At 46.9% G+C, this 18,229-nt stretch overlaps 1 protein-coding gene across 1 annotated transcript in view; it reads right to left on the bottom strand.

Annotated features, from left to right (window-relative positions):
- Positions 1 to 444: 444 nt before the first annotated feature.
- WASF2 (WASP family member 2) overlaps positions 445 to 18,229 on the bottom strand; it is an 88,335-nt gene continuing 70,550 nt past the window's right edge. The window contains 8 exon segments of the mRNA XM_066375558.1: positions 445 to 4,443; positions 5,401 to 5,564; positions 5,566 to 5,916; positions 8,493 to 8,645; positions 10,749 to 10,879; positions 11,897 to 12,014; positions 14,473 to 14,626; positions 15,144 to 15,278. Coding sequence (XP_066231655.1) covers positions 4,286 to 4,443; positions 5,401 to 5,564; positions 5,566 to 5,916; positions 8,493 to 8,645; positions 10,749 to 10,879; positions 11,897 to 12,014; positions 14,473 to 14,626; positions 15,144 to 15,278 — 1,364 coding nt within the window. The 3' untranslated portion in view covers positions 445 to 4,285.

Raw genomic sequence — 18,229 nt, forward strand, 5'->3', positions numbered from 1 at the left:
GGGCATGCAGCAGCCTAAACCTTTTCCTGGATTCCATTGTAAATTGTTCTATTTAAGGTAAGTTGCTTGGGTCTGAGAGGCACACAAGATGCCGGCCAGATGTTGGGAGGCAGCATCAGCATTCAGCCTGCGCTTCTCTCCTGCCCAATGTAAGGAGTTCCCAGCAGCTAGTCTCCCCTGGTCTCAGCACACTCCCCTCAGCTAGCTGAGGGGGGCCCCTGGGCCTCTAGGTTCCACAATTTGGGTTTCTTCCTAAATCAAAATGGTTTCCGGTCTTTACCCCCACCTCCCAAACAGGGTGCACCACCCACACCCTGCAGCCTCCTACCCTCCAAGCCCACCCACAATGGACCTCCCTCTGGAGCTGAAGCCACCACCTGTGGCTCATCGTTGCCCCCTTCTAATCCCTTCTCCCATTAAACACACACACATACACACCAGAGGTGGCTGAACAGCTACAAAGATTTTTATCAAATTACTTAAAATATTGGCATTTATGTATTCGTGTATAGTTACATGGAATCTTTAGGTCACTGGGGAGCTAATGCGGTACATACGTGAGCCTGTCAGGGAAGGACAAGACCAGGCTTGGAGCCACAGGGCTTTAACAAGCTGGACATCCTTCTAGGAGCCGAGAGTAGCAGGGCAAAGGGAAAGGGCCACTTAGGGGTTCAGCTTAACCCTGCTGCTCAGATCTGACGCTCCTTTCCCATCCTCGGGGGGAAGGGTCTCATCTTCAGAACGTATCCCCACTACGTATGTGCTCACTCCCTTCAATCCTGATGAGGCAAACACACCCAAGAATCCACTGGAATAGGTCCTTATAAATATGCTTAGATCAGAAAAGAAGGCACTTCGGGAGCATTACAGCTCACTCTCCTACATGTACATCATTCTAGACAGAAAGTACAGATTGGTTAGTTTCTTGAGTGAGTTAACTGAGTATAGTTCATACAATAACATTGTTCCCTAGTACTCACTGAGACACAGAAAGAGGCATGTTTCTGGGCAATACCTGGTCCCCAGGTCAGCTGGACCCCAGTCAAGCACAAAGCCTGATGCTCTTAGGAAGCCTGACATGTCTCCTGAGCAAAACCCCCTGGCCTTGGGGACCTGCCCCATCCCCAGGCCCTGAAGTTGGGTGAGGGGGGCTGCAGTCAGAGGCACGCAGAGCAGAGCTAGGAAGGGAGGTGGCTCAGTGGGAATGCTTAAGGAGGGTCACCAAAGCCACAGAGACCTCAATCTGTCCAAGCCGGTGCTGCAGAGCTGGAGGATCGGCACCACGGGAAGAGATTTCACATTAGCCCTGACAACACCGCCTGGGCTCTGCGGTGACATTGACCAGGGTCATTTCTGAGGGCGCTCGAGCTTCCGGAGGCAAGCTGGAGCTTGGGTCTGCTGCTCTGAGCTTCCAAGGGATCAAGAGCCTGCCCTCTCCCTGAGGCTGCTCCTTTGGAATGTACACATCTCACAACCTGGGCAAAGCTGCCAGTCCCTCTGACACTGCCTGCTGGTCAGAAGCTGGGCCCCTAGGCCACAGGAATGGGGGCAAATCCCTTGGGCTGAGCAGACCAGGAAGGGAGGTGGCTCATTGGCTTCAGAACTTAAGAGTCCTTACAAGCCACTGTTCCATAGGCTTACCAGCCTTGGCCAATTTAAATAATCGCTAAACTTTGCATGCTACAATTAAAAGATTCCAAAGACACATGATTACCTGCATAAGGTCCTTTATCATCTTAAAGGGCTCTGGGTTTAAAGAAGCATTTTTGGGGCGCATATAAGCATAAGTAGAGCCCAAAGGGCCTCTCAGCTGACTGGGTCCTAGCCCACCCCCAACCCCCACTCCTAGCTGAGGAGGCTTCGCAAGGCCGGCTGCTACAAAGCGCCGAGCTTGGCTGCATAGATTTTAATGAGAGCGTCAGGCAGAGCTGTGCTGTTGCTCTCCGGGACTTGCAGATCATTACCAAACCAGCTGTAGGATGAGAACACAGCACATCGAAACCCTAGGAGGTCACTGAGCTAATGATCTAATCCTACCTTCCGCAGGCAGTGCCCCCCCACCTCCTCCTGCCCCCAGACCTTCCCACCGTGGACTCTGTCCATTCCAGAAGCCAGGCCAACATCACCCCCTTCAAGGTCAGAGCAGAATGATAGAGTGGCACTGGTTCCCCCTTTTTCCGGCAAGGAGGGGGATGAAGGTAATTTAGTCAAAGCCATTAGGCCCAAACCCTGGCCTGGCCAGGCCCCAGGACTCCTATTTGGGAGAACCACTGCCCTCTGCCTGCCTCTCCAGCCACTCCTGGGCTGCAGCCAGGGGCACCTTCATCGGCCATTTCAGGGTTCTGAAGAATGTACCTTCAGCTTCCAAAGTGCAAGGTGGGAAGCCAGGCAGGGTACACACAACCAGGTATGCGCAGCACTACAGCCAGGAGCGGGCTTGTGCCAGAGGCCTGACCAGGGAGGAGGGCACACTATGAGCAGCCCCAGCAGGAGGGCACGCTGGCCCCGCAGGCTCAGTCCTGGCCCTGGTTCAAGGAAAGCAGACAGAGGGGGAGCATTCAGCCAGGGCACAGCGGCGGTACCCATTATTACACACTCCTCAAGCTGGAGGGGTTTATGAGGGCTTTGGCAATTACTACAACCATTTGCTGTGCTGGGTAGAGACAGATCCTGTTTCTCTTTGTTTCAGGGCTCTGAAAGAAGGAGAAGCCAGGAGAAGCCCGTTTCAGCATACGAGGTTACACAATAGGGCAGAAGAGACGAAACCTCATTGCTGGCCAAAGCTGACCAGTTTTTTTCTGAATAATAGCACCTGTGTATTAGCTCTGGGGAAAATGGGGAAAAGGGAGGGAACATCACTGTGTATAGTGAGGAGGGGAGCTGGAAAGAAGACCCAGAGTCCCTCTGCTTTTCAGCCCTCCTCACGGCGGCTGCGAGGCCCCCCAGGCAGCTACCCGCGGCAGCTGCCAGCCTCAGGGACTGAAATTTCTACAGTTGGCAGAACCCATGCCTAAATTGGGGAAATAAAAGGGGGAGGAGTTGAAGAGGAATCGAAAACAGCACCTGTCAAAGCTGCCCACCCCTTCCTTCTCTCACTACCTCTAGTCCCCCAGAAGGGCAGCTCTCAAGGCCACGTGGTTGGCTAGTGACAGCAAAGGGGAAGCAAACAATTACAAGGCTATACAGGTCTGAGCAGCACTGACAGTCCCGGCATAGGCCCCACACCCCCTGCTGAGATCCCTACCTATGGCGAGGTCTGGAGCAGCACAGAGCCAAGGCTGCTCCGCCCAGGCTCCAGCAGGTGCCCACTATTTGGTCCCAGAAAGCACAGGTGACTTGGAATCAGAAACCTTGAGCTCTAGCCCTATCACAATCCAACTGTGTGACTTTGAGCAGGTCACTTCCCATCTCCAGACTTCAGCATCAAGAGGTTAGGACCCAAGGAGTCCTGCCACTCTTCTAGTCCTAGAGTTCCAAGTCTCTAAGCTTGGCTCCTGACATCCAGCAAAGGCCCAGATCCCTGTGTGTCAGGGCCAGTTTGGTCATGGGTATTAGAGGTCTGAACTGGGCTATGGTGCCCAGAGGCACCTGGTGGCAAGGGAGGGGCATTTAAAGGACACCTGAACACTACAGTCAAGAGAGGGAGCCTGGCAGGAAGGCAACCCAGTCTTCAGAAAGGCATCGTTTCTAGGCGGAGGGGCTTGATGGCTCCTAGAACAAAAGGGATCTGGATACAGAAAGAGCTTAGTAAAAGGCAGCCTCGCCCTGCTGACCCAGGCAGAAGGTGCAACAGCCTGGCTGCTGGCACACACGGCCTGCTCTGACCTCTCAGTCATGGGGGCGGTGCCACCTCCGTCCATGCAGGCTTTAGGACCAGGATCAGATGGCTGGCATTATTCAACATAGCTGAAGGCAAGGACTTTGGGAGAAAACCACAGTTGAAAATGACACCTAGGGAAAGGCATCAACTCCAATTTAAACCCACTCAAAGGAATCAGCTTTGGGGTTCTCCCTTCTCTTCAGTATGCAAGACACTTGATGGGAAGAGGGGGTCTCAGCTACTGATCGGCAGGGCCTGCAAGAGGTGGGAAATACATGTGATTTGGAGGAAGGTGGGAGGTGGGAAATACATGTGGATTTGGAGGAAGCACTTAGATATATCTTTGGTAGCTTCAGGGAAGGCACTGGCCCCTTGAAATTCTTTTTCCTCATGGGACTTCTGGGATAGGCATCAAAGAAGGCAGGTAGGAAGACAAGAAAAAAGGTGGGCAGCAGGCAGAAAGAGTTAATCCGACCAGTCGTCCTCATCAAACTCGGAGGAGTCATCTTCTGAGTCGCTGTACTCAACCGCAATGCGACGTGACAAGATGGTGGCCACATCGTTGCCTACGACATCCCGCTTCTCTTGTTCCTGCTGCTCCTCAACCCTGCGCAGCTGGAAGCCTGGTGGGGGAAAGAGAGGAGGTAAGGAGGTGAGTCCGTCTCAGACTCCACCAGGACTGATGGAGAGGGAACGGCCCTTGGCTGGTGGAATATAGGAAAGGACAGCAGACAGGGATCCTCTGGGAAAGGAGGAAGCAAGAAAAAATACAGAATAAGGTTTATGAAATGTTGGTCCTGGTGCTACAGGTGTGTCTGAAAGGAAGCCGGCCATTCTTCCCTGTTGCCAGCTCTCAGGCTGGTGAGGATGGTACTTCTCATGAAGCTCTGAGTGGGGACCGGCCACCACACTCCATCCATTAGACATACAGTCTGCCCAACTCTCCGATTACCACTGAGCCCAGCTGCCTTAGGCTGTCTTCTCTAGACAATCGTTCAGTTCCTTGGGGATGACAAACAGAAGAAACTACTCTAGCCCCTTGGCCCAGACCTGGCCTCTGACAGAAAAAGAATAAATGCTCCACGAGGGTGAGATGATGATGAGGGAGGGGAGAAAGGAGGGAAGAGAAGGAGACAGAAAGACAGGGACAGGAGAATAAGAGGAGAAGGAAATGGGTGAGAAAGAGGGAACAAGAGCAGGGAGGAAGGATATGAAAGGCAAAAAAGTTAAGGACAAAGAGTTCAGCCAAAGAACCTTCTAAGAGAGTGATTCTTTTTTTTCTCTGGGGCACAAAATAGACACAAACACACAAAAAGCACAAATTTTCAAGGAGTTCCAAGATCCCAGGATAATAATGCTCTACTTTAAAATCAAGGTGGAAAGAAATCTAAATAAATCCCCATATTTTTAGGGTCAAGTCTTTCTTCAAGCTGACCTGAGGCCTGAGGTCCCAATATCCCCCCAAACAACAAAAGTCACTCACTGGGAAGGGCAGAGAACCCCTCAGCCATCCCCCCGTCAGTCAATCCAGCTGCAGAAAGACAACACTTCATGGTCCTGGACCCCATACTGGGGTTTACCTTGACGGATGGCTGAAAGCAAGTCGCTGCGGGCATCGCTCACAGGAGGCAAGGAGGACTTGGACTTGGGCGTATCAGAAGGTGGTGGTGGTGGTGGTGCAGCGGGCTGGCCATCTGCACCGCCGTAAAAGAGAGGGGGCGGCCCAGGAGGAGGGGGCGGCGGGGGGGGGAGGAGGTGCCCCTCCTGTTGGTTGGGACAAGGGTGGCAGAGTCGGGTAGTCAGCTGCCGGTGGTGGGGGAGGAGGTGGAGGGGCAGCAAAATCGGGGTGAGGTGGGAAAGAGGGTGGTGAAGGTGGTGGAGGGGTCCCTGGGGATCCAAACCCTCCAGGTGGGGGTGGGGGTGGGACATTTATCATTGGCGGCGGAGGCGGAGGGGCAGAGGGTGGCGCAAAGCCTGGTTTGGGGCCTGGTGGGGAGCCCAGAGGAGGAGCTGGGGGTGGATGGCTTGGGCTGACCACACTGGATCTTTTGGGTCCAGCCAAGCCAGACCCCCTCTGGTTGTTGTCAGCTGGATAGCTAAAAGGACGAAAAAAAAAAAAAAAAAGACCACCATCACTTTCAGGATGCAAATATTCACCTACAGTTAAGCTAATCTATAAGCCTAGGTTCATTTTGGTTGACCATATAATTTCATTTTGGCTCAAATAGAAAGAAAAACCTGGAAATGGTCAGATATGACGAAATGGGCAGCCTTTTAAGGTTAATGAGCTTTCTATCAGCAGAGGAGTTGAAGCAGAAATTGAAAAAAACTAACCGAAAGAACTAGACTTGGGATTCCTGTCTAGTTCAAGGCTGGTCAGGATCACCGCCTAGGTTCCCTTAAAACCTTTCGTCTCTCCCAGGAAAGGCACTCTCCTAAACCCTCCTCTAACAGAAACGGCCATTTTAGTCATAAAGCCAAAACTACAAAGGCATGCAAGAAAGAACTGGAATAAAAATTCTAACATCACCTACCCACCCTCTGTTCTGCAGGCTATTAACATTCACTAGATCTTGCAAGGGCAGGAAACCCTAGCCAAGTAACCGAAGCTGAGCGGGGTACAGATTTGAGCAAAGGTATTTTCAGTGTTATGTGTGAAAACCTGAGAAAGAATGGAGGCCTGAGGGTCAGTCGAGAAATGAATGTGCCACCAGACTTGACCCAGATTGAGAGAGGACTAAGGTGCGCCTCTCCTGGGTCAGGTATGCTCAGCTGCAAGGTCTCAGACCATGTATGAGGCTGAGGGCTTCTTCTTCCACCTTTGTGAAAGTGCCCTGCACTAATAGCTACTCCTTAGAAAAGCATCCATCTTGCAAGTTCCCACAGACTTCAAGCTTTAGCTGCATCTGACAGGACAACCAGCAGGGAGTGATCTGGGAGGCAGAAGGAGATGTGGGATTAGTGTTTTCAAGAGCCAAGAAGAATGGGGCTTGGGATAGGGGTGAGGGTGATGCCTAGAGCCTTGCTTTAGGTTTCCATCTGAGGGGGTCCTCAACATTTTCAAACTCTGACTGAATAGTGTCCAGACAGAAAAGTTTACCAGGCACCAGAAAGGGAGAAGTAACTGAGGAAACTGAATTCTTCTTGCCTGACCAAGTGGTGGCGCAGTGGATAGAGCATCAGACTGGGATGCGGAAGGACCCAGGTTCGAGACCCCGAGGTCGCCAGCTTGAGCGCGGGCTCATCTGGCTTGAGCAAAGAGCTCACCAGCTTGGACCCAAGGTCGCTGGCTCCAGCAGGGGGTTACTAGGTCTGCTGAAGGCCCGCGGTCAAGGCACATGTGAGAAAGCAATCAATGAACAACTAAGACGGCGCAACGCGCAACGAGAAACTGATGATTGATGCTTCTCATCTCTCTCCGTTCCTGTCTGCCTGTCCCTGTCTATCTCTGCCTCTGTAAAAACGAAAACAACAACAACAAAAAACTGAACTCTTCTTAGGGCCCTTGTCAGCCATTCCTTGCTAACTCTTCCCCTGTATACCTCTGCCAGGAACACGGACAGATACCAAAATGATTCTAAGCCTCATCTCTTTTTTCCCTTTGTTTTTTATTCTTCTGAAGGGTCTATCCAATAGCGAAATGAACCAGAAGCAACAGGAGAAAAAGGTGACTGTTGGCTAGGTTCCTAGATAACTAGACAAAGTGTCATAAATATTTTAGACAGTAAATTATACCACTTCAGTTCATGCTGAGTTAAAGCTAAGTAAAATAGCCTGACAAAGTAGGTGGTGGCGCAGTGGATAGAGCGTTGAACTGAGATGCGGAGGACCCGGTTTGAGACCCCGAGGTCGCCAGCTTGAGAACGGGCTCATCTGGTTTGAACAAAGCTCACCAGCTTAGACCCAAGGTCGCTGGCTCAAGCAAAGGGTTACTCGGTCTGCTGAAGGCCCGCGGTCAAGGCACATATGAGAAAGCAATCAATGAACAACTAAGGTGTTGCAACGAAAAACTGATAATTGATGCTTCTCCTTTCTCTCCGTTCCTGCCTGTCTGTCCCTCTCTCTGTCTCTGTAAAAAAAAAAAAAAAAAGCTAAGTAAAATAAAAGAGGTAAGTTTGGTGACTACCAGGGATAGCTGGTAGCAAAGAACACAGGTTCTGGGGTCAGACTGCTATGCTCTTCAATCAGGATGGACTCTGCCTCTTCCTGGCTCAGTGACCATAGGTAAGTTCATCGACCTCTCTGTGCCTTGCCATTTATTCACCTGTAAAACGGCTACCTATCTCAAGAGGACTCTGGGGATTCAGTAACATATATACTGTTTGGTATAATATTTGGCACCTTACAAACACTTGATAAATCTTAATTATTTCTATGATTTAGACTGATTTGCCTGAAGTTATTTTAGGGGTCCTGGCCTAGCTTTGAAACAAAAGATTTTATTTATTGATTTTAGAAAGAGGGGAGAGAGAAAGGAGGGTGGTAAGGAACAGGAAGCATCAACTCATAATTGTTGCTTCTTCTCATAGTGCCTTGACCAAGCAAGCCCAAGATTTTGAACCAGCGACCTCAGCATTCCAGGTTGAAGCTTTCTTCACTGCGCCACCACCGGTCAGGCATTGTTCTTGAGTTTTTAACCACCCAAAGTAGATAAAAAGATACCACCATTTACCTGAATTCCGCTGGTGGCGGAGGCAAGCTGTCTTCAGAGAAGGAAGATGGTGGAGAAGCGGAGTCTGACTGTGGTGGTGGTGGGTAGCTGCTCGCATCCATATTTTCAACAGAGCCAATGCTGCCATTCTGGTACACCAATGTGGGCGGGTACCTGACAGTGAACCCAATGAGAAAACTGTCGTTTAAAGTCTCAGGGATACTCTTGTTTTCTTAAAAGACCCCACAAAAATGAATTTGATATAAAAGTTATTATGGAGAAATAAAATAAGTATATTCCCCATATAGTTTCGTTTTATAGAAATTTTATTTTAGGACTAAATATCTTATTGTTGCCACCTCCCAGGTATTTCTGCTGAATTGTTTGTAGGAATGGGATTCAACACAGATTATCAAAACCATGCTGTTCTTTTCTCAGTGTTGGCTTTGTCAAACCCAGCAGTTATTTTAAATTCTCTCCCAAGTGTTAGGAGCAGCTTAGTCCCAAATCCCAAAGTCTGTCTTGTGGCACAAGGCAAAGCCACACCCCAAGGCTAGTGAGCTGTAAACACGTGACTGGCACACAGCCTGGTTCTGAGGTCAGCAAGCCTATGGAGGGCTCAAAGGCCAAGGAGCATTTGATTGCTAAATCAAACTAAAGACCAGTGCAAGGTGCTATGTGGTAGTTACATGTGGCCTCTCTGCCAGGACTCTTATCAATAACAAAATGAGCTGCCCGTTAAAGTAGGGTGCTAGGACCTGCCTCGTGAAATCTGCCCCGCAGAGCGCTGATCCTTGGGTGAATTTGCTCTGGGTGAACAACAACAAACCTCCAAACAAGCACAAAAACACCAAGCAGCAGCTAGCAAAATGTAGCCTGTCCTGCCCTCCCCTTCTTTCCACCATTGTTGGGTTCTAAAGAATATATCTAAAATAGACCCCAAGGAGACAGAGTCGGAGAAAACTAACTAAATCAAATGATGCTCTGATGCCCCAAATCCCCAAGGCCTGGAGCCCTATAGGCCTGGCACATCTCTTCACAGGTTCACCAACAAGCATGGTCAGGTAGACCAGCCATGCAGCCCAATTCCAAATATCTTGGACAACAGAAAATGGAAGGCAAAGTCCTTATTTTCACCAACCTCATTCCACAAACAATATAAAACAAAACAACAAAAACTCCCACAAAATAGCATATTCTGAACATGCAAGCTTCTGGCCTTAGGGTTACTGTACTGATGACAGGGCCTGTCTGAACAGGAAAGGACACCACAGAATAAAATGGCCCTTTTACTGGGAGGTGAAGGTAATGGCGGTACCCTCAGGGCTGATTTCCCTATAGAGAGAAAGCTTCCTTTTTCCTCTCACCATCTTCATCACTCTTTAAAACAAATCTCTTAATCCAGGAAGAACAAGTGTCAGAAGTGTCAAGATTTTTAAAAGTCAAGATTTTCATGGTAGAGTTATTTCTAAAAGCAAGAACAACTCAACTCTTTCCTTTTATCATTCCTAGACACCCGACATGGGCTGGCATGGCTCTGACAGTCAGGATGCAATGTATTTTTGGAAAAAACCAGGGCAACATTCACACCAAGCAGTTGTAGTGACTTGACTTTGAATGTCACACAGGTTGGACACCAGGATAAGCATCAAACCAAGCTTTAAAACCATTTCCCCCCTTTTAAACCTCTAGTGTGATTTGGTATTGGGAAATGGGGTCAGACTGACATCTACGATTTCTCCATGGAGATATATAGCCTCAACACTGGCTGAGCGACCTTTCCCACACTGTCTCTGAGGTCTGCTTTCAGTCGCTTGGCCAGCCTCTCTCCGGAGACTGACAAAGGCTGACTGAAAAGTTGCTTTGGTGATGTGCACAAACTCTCTGCCTGGCCCTCCCCACTCTTGTGAAAGGCCCAGATCTTAGTCACTACCTTCAATCAATGCTCTGAAGGCAAAGGGCTCCCAAGACCACTTTTCTTCCCTTCCCAGTCTTTCCTTTGAGGCTCTTAGACATACCAGTGTCAGGCAGAGTAAGGGCACTCGCAGCCGTGGGCTTCCTTTTACAGACTACTTCGGTCACCTGATTTAAACTGCTGAGTCTTGATTATTTAGCAAATTTTAATCAACAGATGGATGTACTTTAAAGTAGCTGATTAACAGCAGTATCGATCTCAGCCATACAGCAGACTTTAGGGGGTGTGAAAGGTGTTTGCTGTCACACTGATGTCCTCAGCCTCTTCAAAGAATGTTACAATGGTACAAAAGTATCACTTACCCAGAAGGCCCCAGCTTTTCCTTGGATTCCACAAATTCTTGTCCCATCTTCATTTTCTCCCACTCTTCCTTACGTGTCTTGATTTTACGTGGGTTTACATTTCCTCGATTTGGATTATCTTTCTTTTCTTTCTATAATGAAAAGAAACATTTCCTTTATAAAACATTTTCCAAAGTTCTCTAGAATTCCATCCACCTTCAAGGATGCACACCCAAGAGATGCTTTTCCAAGGCAACATATAGTAACTAGAGAATTTACAGAATTACTGAATTTGGAGTGACAGAAGTCACTGAATCCCAACCATCTTCAGGTCCAAGCCCATTCTCTCAATTCCAAATTCAAACACCTCTAGTGATAAGAAACCCACTACCTCTTTGGTTAACTCATTCATGTTTTTGAACAACTCTGATTGTCAGAAAGTTAGTAAATAGCTATTTGTTACTTGTTCTGCCACAAAGGTCAGTCAAAAGAGATGAGAAGTAATGACAGCTGTAGATATCTGGGGCAGATATAGGGAAATAGTTAAAACAACCAGTGAGGGATTCTTCAGCCTGTGCAGCTGCACTAGCCCCTGGCACTCTCTTGGGCCTCCTAGCAGCCATGCTAATGGGATTGTGAGGTTGCAACTGGTAGGTCATACATGCTTACACACATCACTGGGAGTCCAAGGGGAGAGGAGCCTCTCCTGAAACTAGGTCCATTCCTTCTCCCCCTGTCCTGCCCTGCCCACCAGTAGTGAAGGTGTTAAATTGCTACTGTTGCAAATCAAACACTGTAGAGCCTTGTGCTGATCTCTGAGAAATGAGCTGCAAAACTGGCAGGGAAGGGACTAGCCTAGCTTGAGTGTCCAGCAGAGTCAGGTGCAAATTGCAAGAGAAATAAATGGTGAATAGAAAAGTCAATTTCTAAAACTCAGCCTGAATATACTCAATTGTTAATAGCACTGGGGGGAACAAACACATTTTTGGTGTGATTTATACTTTCATCTTGGTTGTGCTTGGAGTGGACACATTTTTTTAAGAGTTTCACCTGGCATCCAAGCAAGCAGCCACTCAGAATGATTACTTCACATAAGACTGGCTTCCTTTTTATCCCCCCTCCACAATCGTGCCTACTGATGTGTAGAACAGAGGCCCCTTTCCCCTCACCCTATGCTTTCTCTTCTCTTTCATGATATCCTTGGTGTCCTGCAGCATCTTCTCCTTCCAAAGATCAAAGAAGTACGAAGGGTCTGTGTAGAATTTGAGTGCCTCTTTCCCATCGTCCCTGGGATAGAAATGAAGACAAGTAGCTGTCAGTAGACAGATCAGCTCCTAACCAAATCCAATATTCCGAATACCTACCAGTTAGCAGTTTTTACACTCAGGAATCAAGAAGTCATTCAAATTGATTGCATCCTTCCTCTCCCACACCAATGTTCCAATGCCCCTTGAATGCCACCTCTTTATTTATCTAGCTTTTATTTGTTTGTTTGTTTATTTATTTATTTTTTACAGGGACAGAGAGAGAGTCAGAGAGAGGGATAGATAGGGACAGACAGGAACGGAGAGAGATGAGAAGCATCCATCATTAGTTTTTCGCTGCGACACCTTAGTTGTTCATTGATTGCTTTCTCATATGTGCCTTGACCACGGGCCTTCAGCAGACTGAGTAACCCCTTGCTCAAGCCAGGGACCTTGGGTCCAAGCTGGTGGGCTTTTTGCTCAAGACAGATGAGCCCGCGCTCAAGCTGGCGATCTCAGGGTCTCGAACCGGTCCTCCGCATCCCAGTCTGATGCTCCATCCACTGCGCCACTGCCTGGTCAGGCTTATCTAGCTTTTAAAGAACCTTAGCTTTACTTTCAATTCCCGGAAGAGGAATTTGCCTGGACAGGGCAAAGAATAGGCTATAGCAGCAGGGATCCTGATTATTTCTAATGATCTGCAGGGCCACAGACATCTCCCTGAGGATATCCTGATACACTGGCACATCAGAGGGGATTTCACTGGTTCTCTCTCTCCAAACCAATTGCTCTGGACCCTCTAGGAAGCATTAGTAGCTTCCCACCCGCCTGAAACCTGTGCACACATGCATATGTTCACATGTGCACAAATGTATAAATATATACATACCACTGTGTATGTGTGCAGCTGTTATTCCTCTGTGAAAACAGATAACCATAGCACTCCACCTTCCTGCTCCCTTCTAGAATAGCTAAGCACCCGCCTCCAACCACAAGGGGGCCCCATCGAGAACAGATGGCCAGTTGTTTTATGACCACAAGATTTAATGACCATCTCTTAGTGGCTGTGATGAATAGAGAGTTATTGAGTGTTAAGGTAAGAGTTATCTGCCAGACTCAATGATCCTCATTGGAATCCTGCACTTTGGCATAAACTTCTCTTACTTTCCAGAAAGCATGTGCTTAGGGGTGGGCATTTATTTTAACGCTATTCTGAACTAAAAAGAATTGGAAAGACAATTCTGTGCCCTGGTTTCCAATTCCATCACAACACACAGAAAGCATTTCCAAATCAAACACTAATGATTTTTATATTAAATTTTGTTGAGTTAGGTACACCTCCACTCACTTCTGTTAGGCCAAATTCAGATAATTAAGAGGAGGAATGTTAAAGCGGAAAATACCATTACCTAAAAAATAAACTTGTTTTACATCATCTGTTTATCTTAAATCATACTCCCTTTGATACTGGCAGGCATGCACTCCCTTCGCCCCATAGCTCCTCTACCCAAACACAACTAAATGATAGAAGCTGCAGAGTCAAATCTCTGTCCTACAATGCTAGCTGGCCCCTTTGAAAGCCAAGAGACAAGCACAATTTCTCACAATTAAGATATAGGATAGATGTCATGTACTTTCTTGATATCTGTGAGAAGCTCCCATGCTCTTGTTCCAGGCTACCTGGATGAGGCGGTGCCCTTGAATTCCAACCCCCATATACTCTCCTTTGCAGTATACCCATATCTCACAGAAGATGCCTGCCTCTAGCTATCTGTAATTAACTTTTTACCTGTTCCAAAGATACTTATGGATGCAAGCAAGATAAATATTTGCTTTCTGCCCTTGCTCTGTGGTTATTTGCAGGATGATAAGACTATCAGACCATTAGAGGGGAAGGGCTTGAAAGTATCTACAAGGCTACCCTCTTTTGTTAAAGTCCAGCCGCAGCAGGGTTGCTACTTTCAGAGGGGAATGCTGAAAGGATGTTCAAAAAGTGAACAATACTCATTTGGAAGAATGCCAGTCACTCCTTAAGCTTTGGGAGGACCCTCAGGGCCCAGAGCAGCCAGTCCACAAGGCTGGCCCCACTAACACGCCCAAACATCTGGTAATCTAGTGGTTTCCAAGTAAGTGGGAGCCTTGCTAGAATGTTACCCCTGGGATGCTTGCTCTAGGACTGCCTTGTAACAAAGTCTTTTGGTTCTGTAACACTAAATTCCTTGGATGGAGTCCAAGACGGACCTGGCTACACCAAATTAAACTCTGCAGCATGCAATATAGAAACTTCCAATATATATTATATTTACTATGAATTTCAGAAATCAAATGATAATAATAGTGACAACTGATTATGTGGTAAATGTTAGCTTCTGCTGCCACAAGCAACTCTGGCATAGGTTGTTTTTTAATGCAATTCTCTGACCTAAACAACATCTTTAAATAAAAAGACAATCTAATATTGTTGACCACAAGCCAGAAGAAGGAGGCGCCAGCCAGGTCACCTGTAAGGGGTAAGATTGTTGAGAGGCGGAGGAGTGTCACAGGTGTTGTATGTCTCCAAGACAGGTACCGGGAGAGAGTTTCTGTCAAAAAGCTTCTGGTCTTGAATGGTAGAGCTTCGGAAGGCCTTTCGGGTGTTGATTCCTTGTAGTGACACTGAAAGAAGATGGAAGGCATTATTAGAAAATGGACGACAGGCTATGTGAGCAAACTCCAAGTCACGCCAGTCAGAGAAGCCTCAGCTGCTCCATTTCTTGGCCGCGCTGTCGGCAGCGAGGTTTTTTCTCCCCCTCTGGGGAAGCCCCACGAGGCTGTCAGCAGCCCGGCCATTTCACCACTGAACAAAATGAGGCAACACAAAGGTTTACTATGTGGCCAGAGCTAGCAGGCCTCTCCTGAGGAGGAATGAATCTTCCAAGTACTTTTATGGTAGCAAAAAAAGATGGGGGGAGGGGGGTTTGAGAAAGAGGGAATTGGGGGAATGGGAGAGAGGGCGTGTGTGGGAGGGCAGTAGCGCTAAAAAGGTTTCTCTACGCCACCCAGGCTTGTGTCATTTCAAAGCACAACTCCATAGGTCTCTGTGATTTCTCCCCACACTTTTTTTATAAATCAGGAAAAAAATTCTAAGAAACTGCTCAGCAGAGCCTGCAAATGCTGAGCTCAGCTTCCTTACCTTCTTCTTCCTTGGGATCCAGCTGAGTGACTTTAACTTGTAGGCGGTCAACCCTCTCAGCAAGGGAGCTTACCCGAGAGGCAAAGGTTTTTGCCTGAGTAAAGAGCTCTCCAAAAATGTCCTCTGCAAATTTACCTGAAAGAACAAAGAGACCAAGTCATTAGGTGCATAAAAAGTGACACACAGGGTCAGATAAAATGGTTACTAAAGATTGTACGCCCCGCCTCCCAAATAGCCCTTCTCTCCCTTAAAATGGTTTGGGTTTTATGTAGATGCTTGCTCCTGGAAATAGAGACATATCCTCCATAGCTTGGGGAATCTATATATGTTCTATAACTAAGAGTCTTTTTCACAAACTCTGAAGAGTCACAAAACTCAAAGCAGTCTGAATAAAATCGAAAGGTATAATACAAAAAAATGAATCCTGGAAGGGAAGACAATATGTCTACATATTTGCCTATAACCCTTAGCCCCTTGTAAAATGGTTCCGGAAAACAGACTGAAGTAAGAAGAACCTTCTAGGTGTCTACAATTAACATGAAATATAAGAAATTAGGCCCTGGCTGGGTGGCTACGTGAATATTGCATTGCCCCAGCATTGCCATGGGTTTGATCCCTAGTCAGGGCACGCACAAGAGGCAATCAATGAGTGTACAGCTAAATGGAACAACTAAGTGGAACAAGTTGATGCTTCTCTGTCTCTCTCTTTCTTCCCCTCTCTTTCTTTCTCTCTTCCTCCCTGCCCCTTACTCTCAAATCAATGGAATTTTTTTTTAAAAGAAGAAAAGAAATTATATCCTCAGTGTATATTCAATAACCATGATGAGTAGTGGTATCTTCATGGAGCCTTGAACTTATCAGCAACTCACAGCAGAGACTTACGACTTCTTCTAAGGAGAGAAAAGCTTATTTTATGTTTCATAACCTACATCTTTGAAAGTCTTTGCTCTAGGTTATAATCCTTCAAATCTACATCTCAGGAAAAAAGTGAAAAGCTGAGACTTTCAAGCCCTCCCTGAAAAACAACATACCAGTGGTCTCTTTCCACAATGTCTTGTGTTTTAGAAAAAGAGTTCTGTCGATTTCCGTACTTTCAACCCTGGAATGCAAGGAGTATTTGCAGCCAAAGAAACATAACAGCAATTTGACGCTACTTTCATATTGTCATTCCAAGCCACAAAGCACATTCTTGCTAGGAATAAAAAGTGGTGCACAGAAACAAATACATCGAGTTTCTCACTTGCATGGTGAAGGCAGGCTTAAGTGACTGTGTTCAACCAAAAGATAACTGCTTTGAGAACTATTTAAAGTGGGCTCTGATTTTTAGTTTCTAAACTTCATTTACACTTAGTCCATGCTTAAGGAGAAAAACTTAGTCCAAAAGGCCAAAACTACGTCTTCAGGGTGAACTGCAGCTCACCTTCCCAGTGTAACCTAGAGAGTAAGAATAAGACCAATCAACTGCATATTTTGAATTGCTGATAAATTTAGTCAATAAGGAGTTCCTAATCAAGGAAAGGAGCAAGTCTTTGCATACCGAATGGTTTTGTGATCTAAAGAGCCACGGGAAGCTTCTGGGCTCAAAGGAAGCAAATTGGCTAATGAGCTGCATTTCTCCTCTGCAGGCCAAGGACCCTATCTGATCCCTGTCCATAATATAGCTAAGCTCCTGTAAAAACCATACCGTGTCATGCTTGTCCAGGTAACAGAAAATTATGAGTTTAAGGTTAAAGCAGAGAAACACACATTATCTTTGGAAAATAAACCAGGCTCAGAATTATCTGTTGCCATCCAGCTGTTCTAGAGGAAAAGAAAATCCTAAGTTAACTTACCTTTAGGTCTCCAAGAGAGTACCCAGGATTTCCTACTCCTCAGTGAAGGGAGCAGTGATCGTGGGTGTAGAGGCTTACTGTAGCACAGTGGTTTTCAAGATAAAAAACCTAACATATAAAAATGGTGATAATGGGCCCTGCCTGGGTAGGTCAGTTGGTTGGAGCATCATGCCGATACGCCAAGGTTGCAGGTTTGATCCAGAGTTATGGCACATACAAGAATCAACCAAAGAATGCATAAATGAGTAGAGTGACAAACTGATGTTTCTCTCTTTTTTCTTGTAATTTTTATTGATTAATTTTTGTTGTTCTACTTATTTATGCATCCATTGGTCGATTCTTTTTTTTTTTTAATTTTTATTTTATTTATTCATTTTTAGAGAGGAGAGAGAGAGGGAGAGAGAGAGAGAGGAGAGAGAGACAGAGAGAGAGAAGAGGGGAGAGCTGGAAGCATCAACTTCCATATGTGCCTTGACCAGGCAAGCCCAGGGTTTTGAACCGGCGACCTCAGCATTTCCAGGTCGACGCTTTATCCACTGCGCCACCACAGGTCAGGCCCATTGGTCGATTCTTGCATGCTCCCTAATGGCGGATCAAACCTACAACCTTGGTATGTGAGGACGATGCTTTAACCAACTAAGCTACCTGGCCAGGGCCAACAACTTGATGTATCTTTCTCTCCCTCTCTTTCCATTCCTCCCTCTGTAAAATACAATATATAATTTTAAAAAATGGTAACATTAGCCTGACTGATGTTGGTATAGTGGATAGAGCGTCAACCTGGGGTGCTGAGGTCCCAGTTTCAAAACTCTGATGTTACCAGCTTGAGTGTGGGATCATCTGGCTTGAATGTGGGACCATTGACATGATTCCCTAGCCACTGGCTTGAGCCCAAAGGTTGCTGGCTTGAGCAAGGAGTCACTGGCTCAGCTGTAGCACCCCAGTTAAGGTACATATGAGAAGCAATCAATGAACAACTAAAAGTGACGCAACTACAAATTGGTGCTTCTTATCCCTCTCTCCCCTCGTCTCTTTCTCTCTTGCAAAAAAATAAATAAAATTTAACACTGAACATGCTATTTGAAGAGAAAGCGAGGTGGTATGGAGGCTTCCCCACTGTCACATTATGTCAGGCCATAGGCATACTTAGAACTACAAGATGAGCCTAATCTGTGGTGGCGCAGTGGAGAAAGCATCAACCCCAGGAAAGCTGTGGTCGCCTGTTCAAAACCCCCGGGTTTGCCTGGTCAAGGC

This window comes from Saccopteryx leptura, chromosome 3 (genome assembly GCF_036850995.1).
Source record: "Saccopteryx leptura isolate mSacLep1 chromosome 3, mSacLep1_pri_phased_curated, whole genome shotgun sequence".
NCBI lineage: Eukaryota > Metazoa > Chordata > Mammalia > Chiroptera > Emballonuridae > Saccopteryx > Saccopteryx leptura.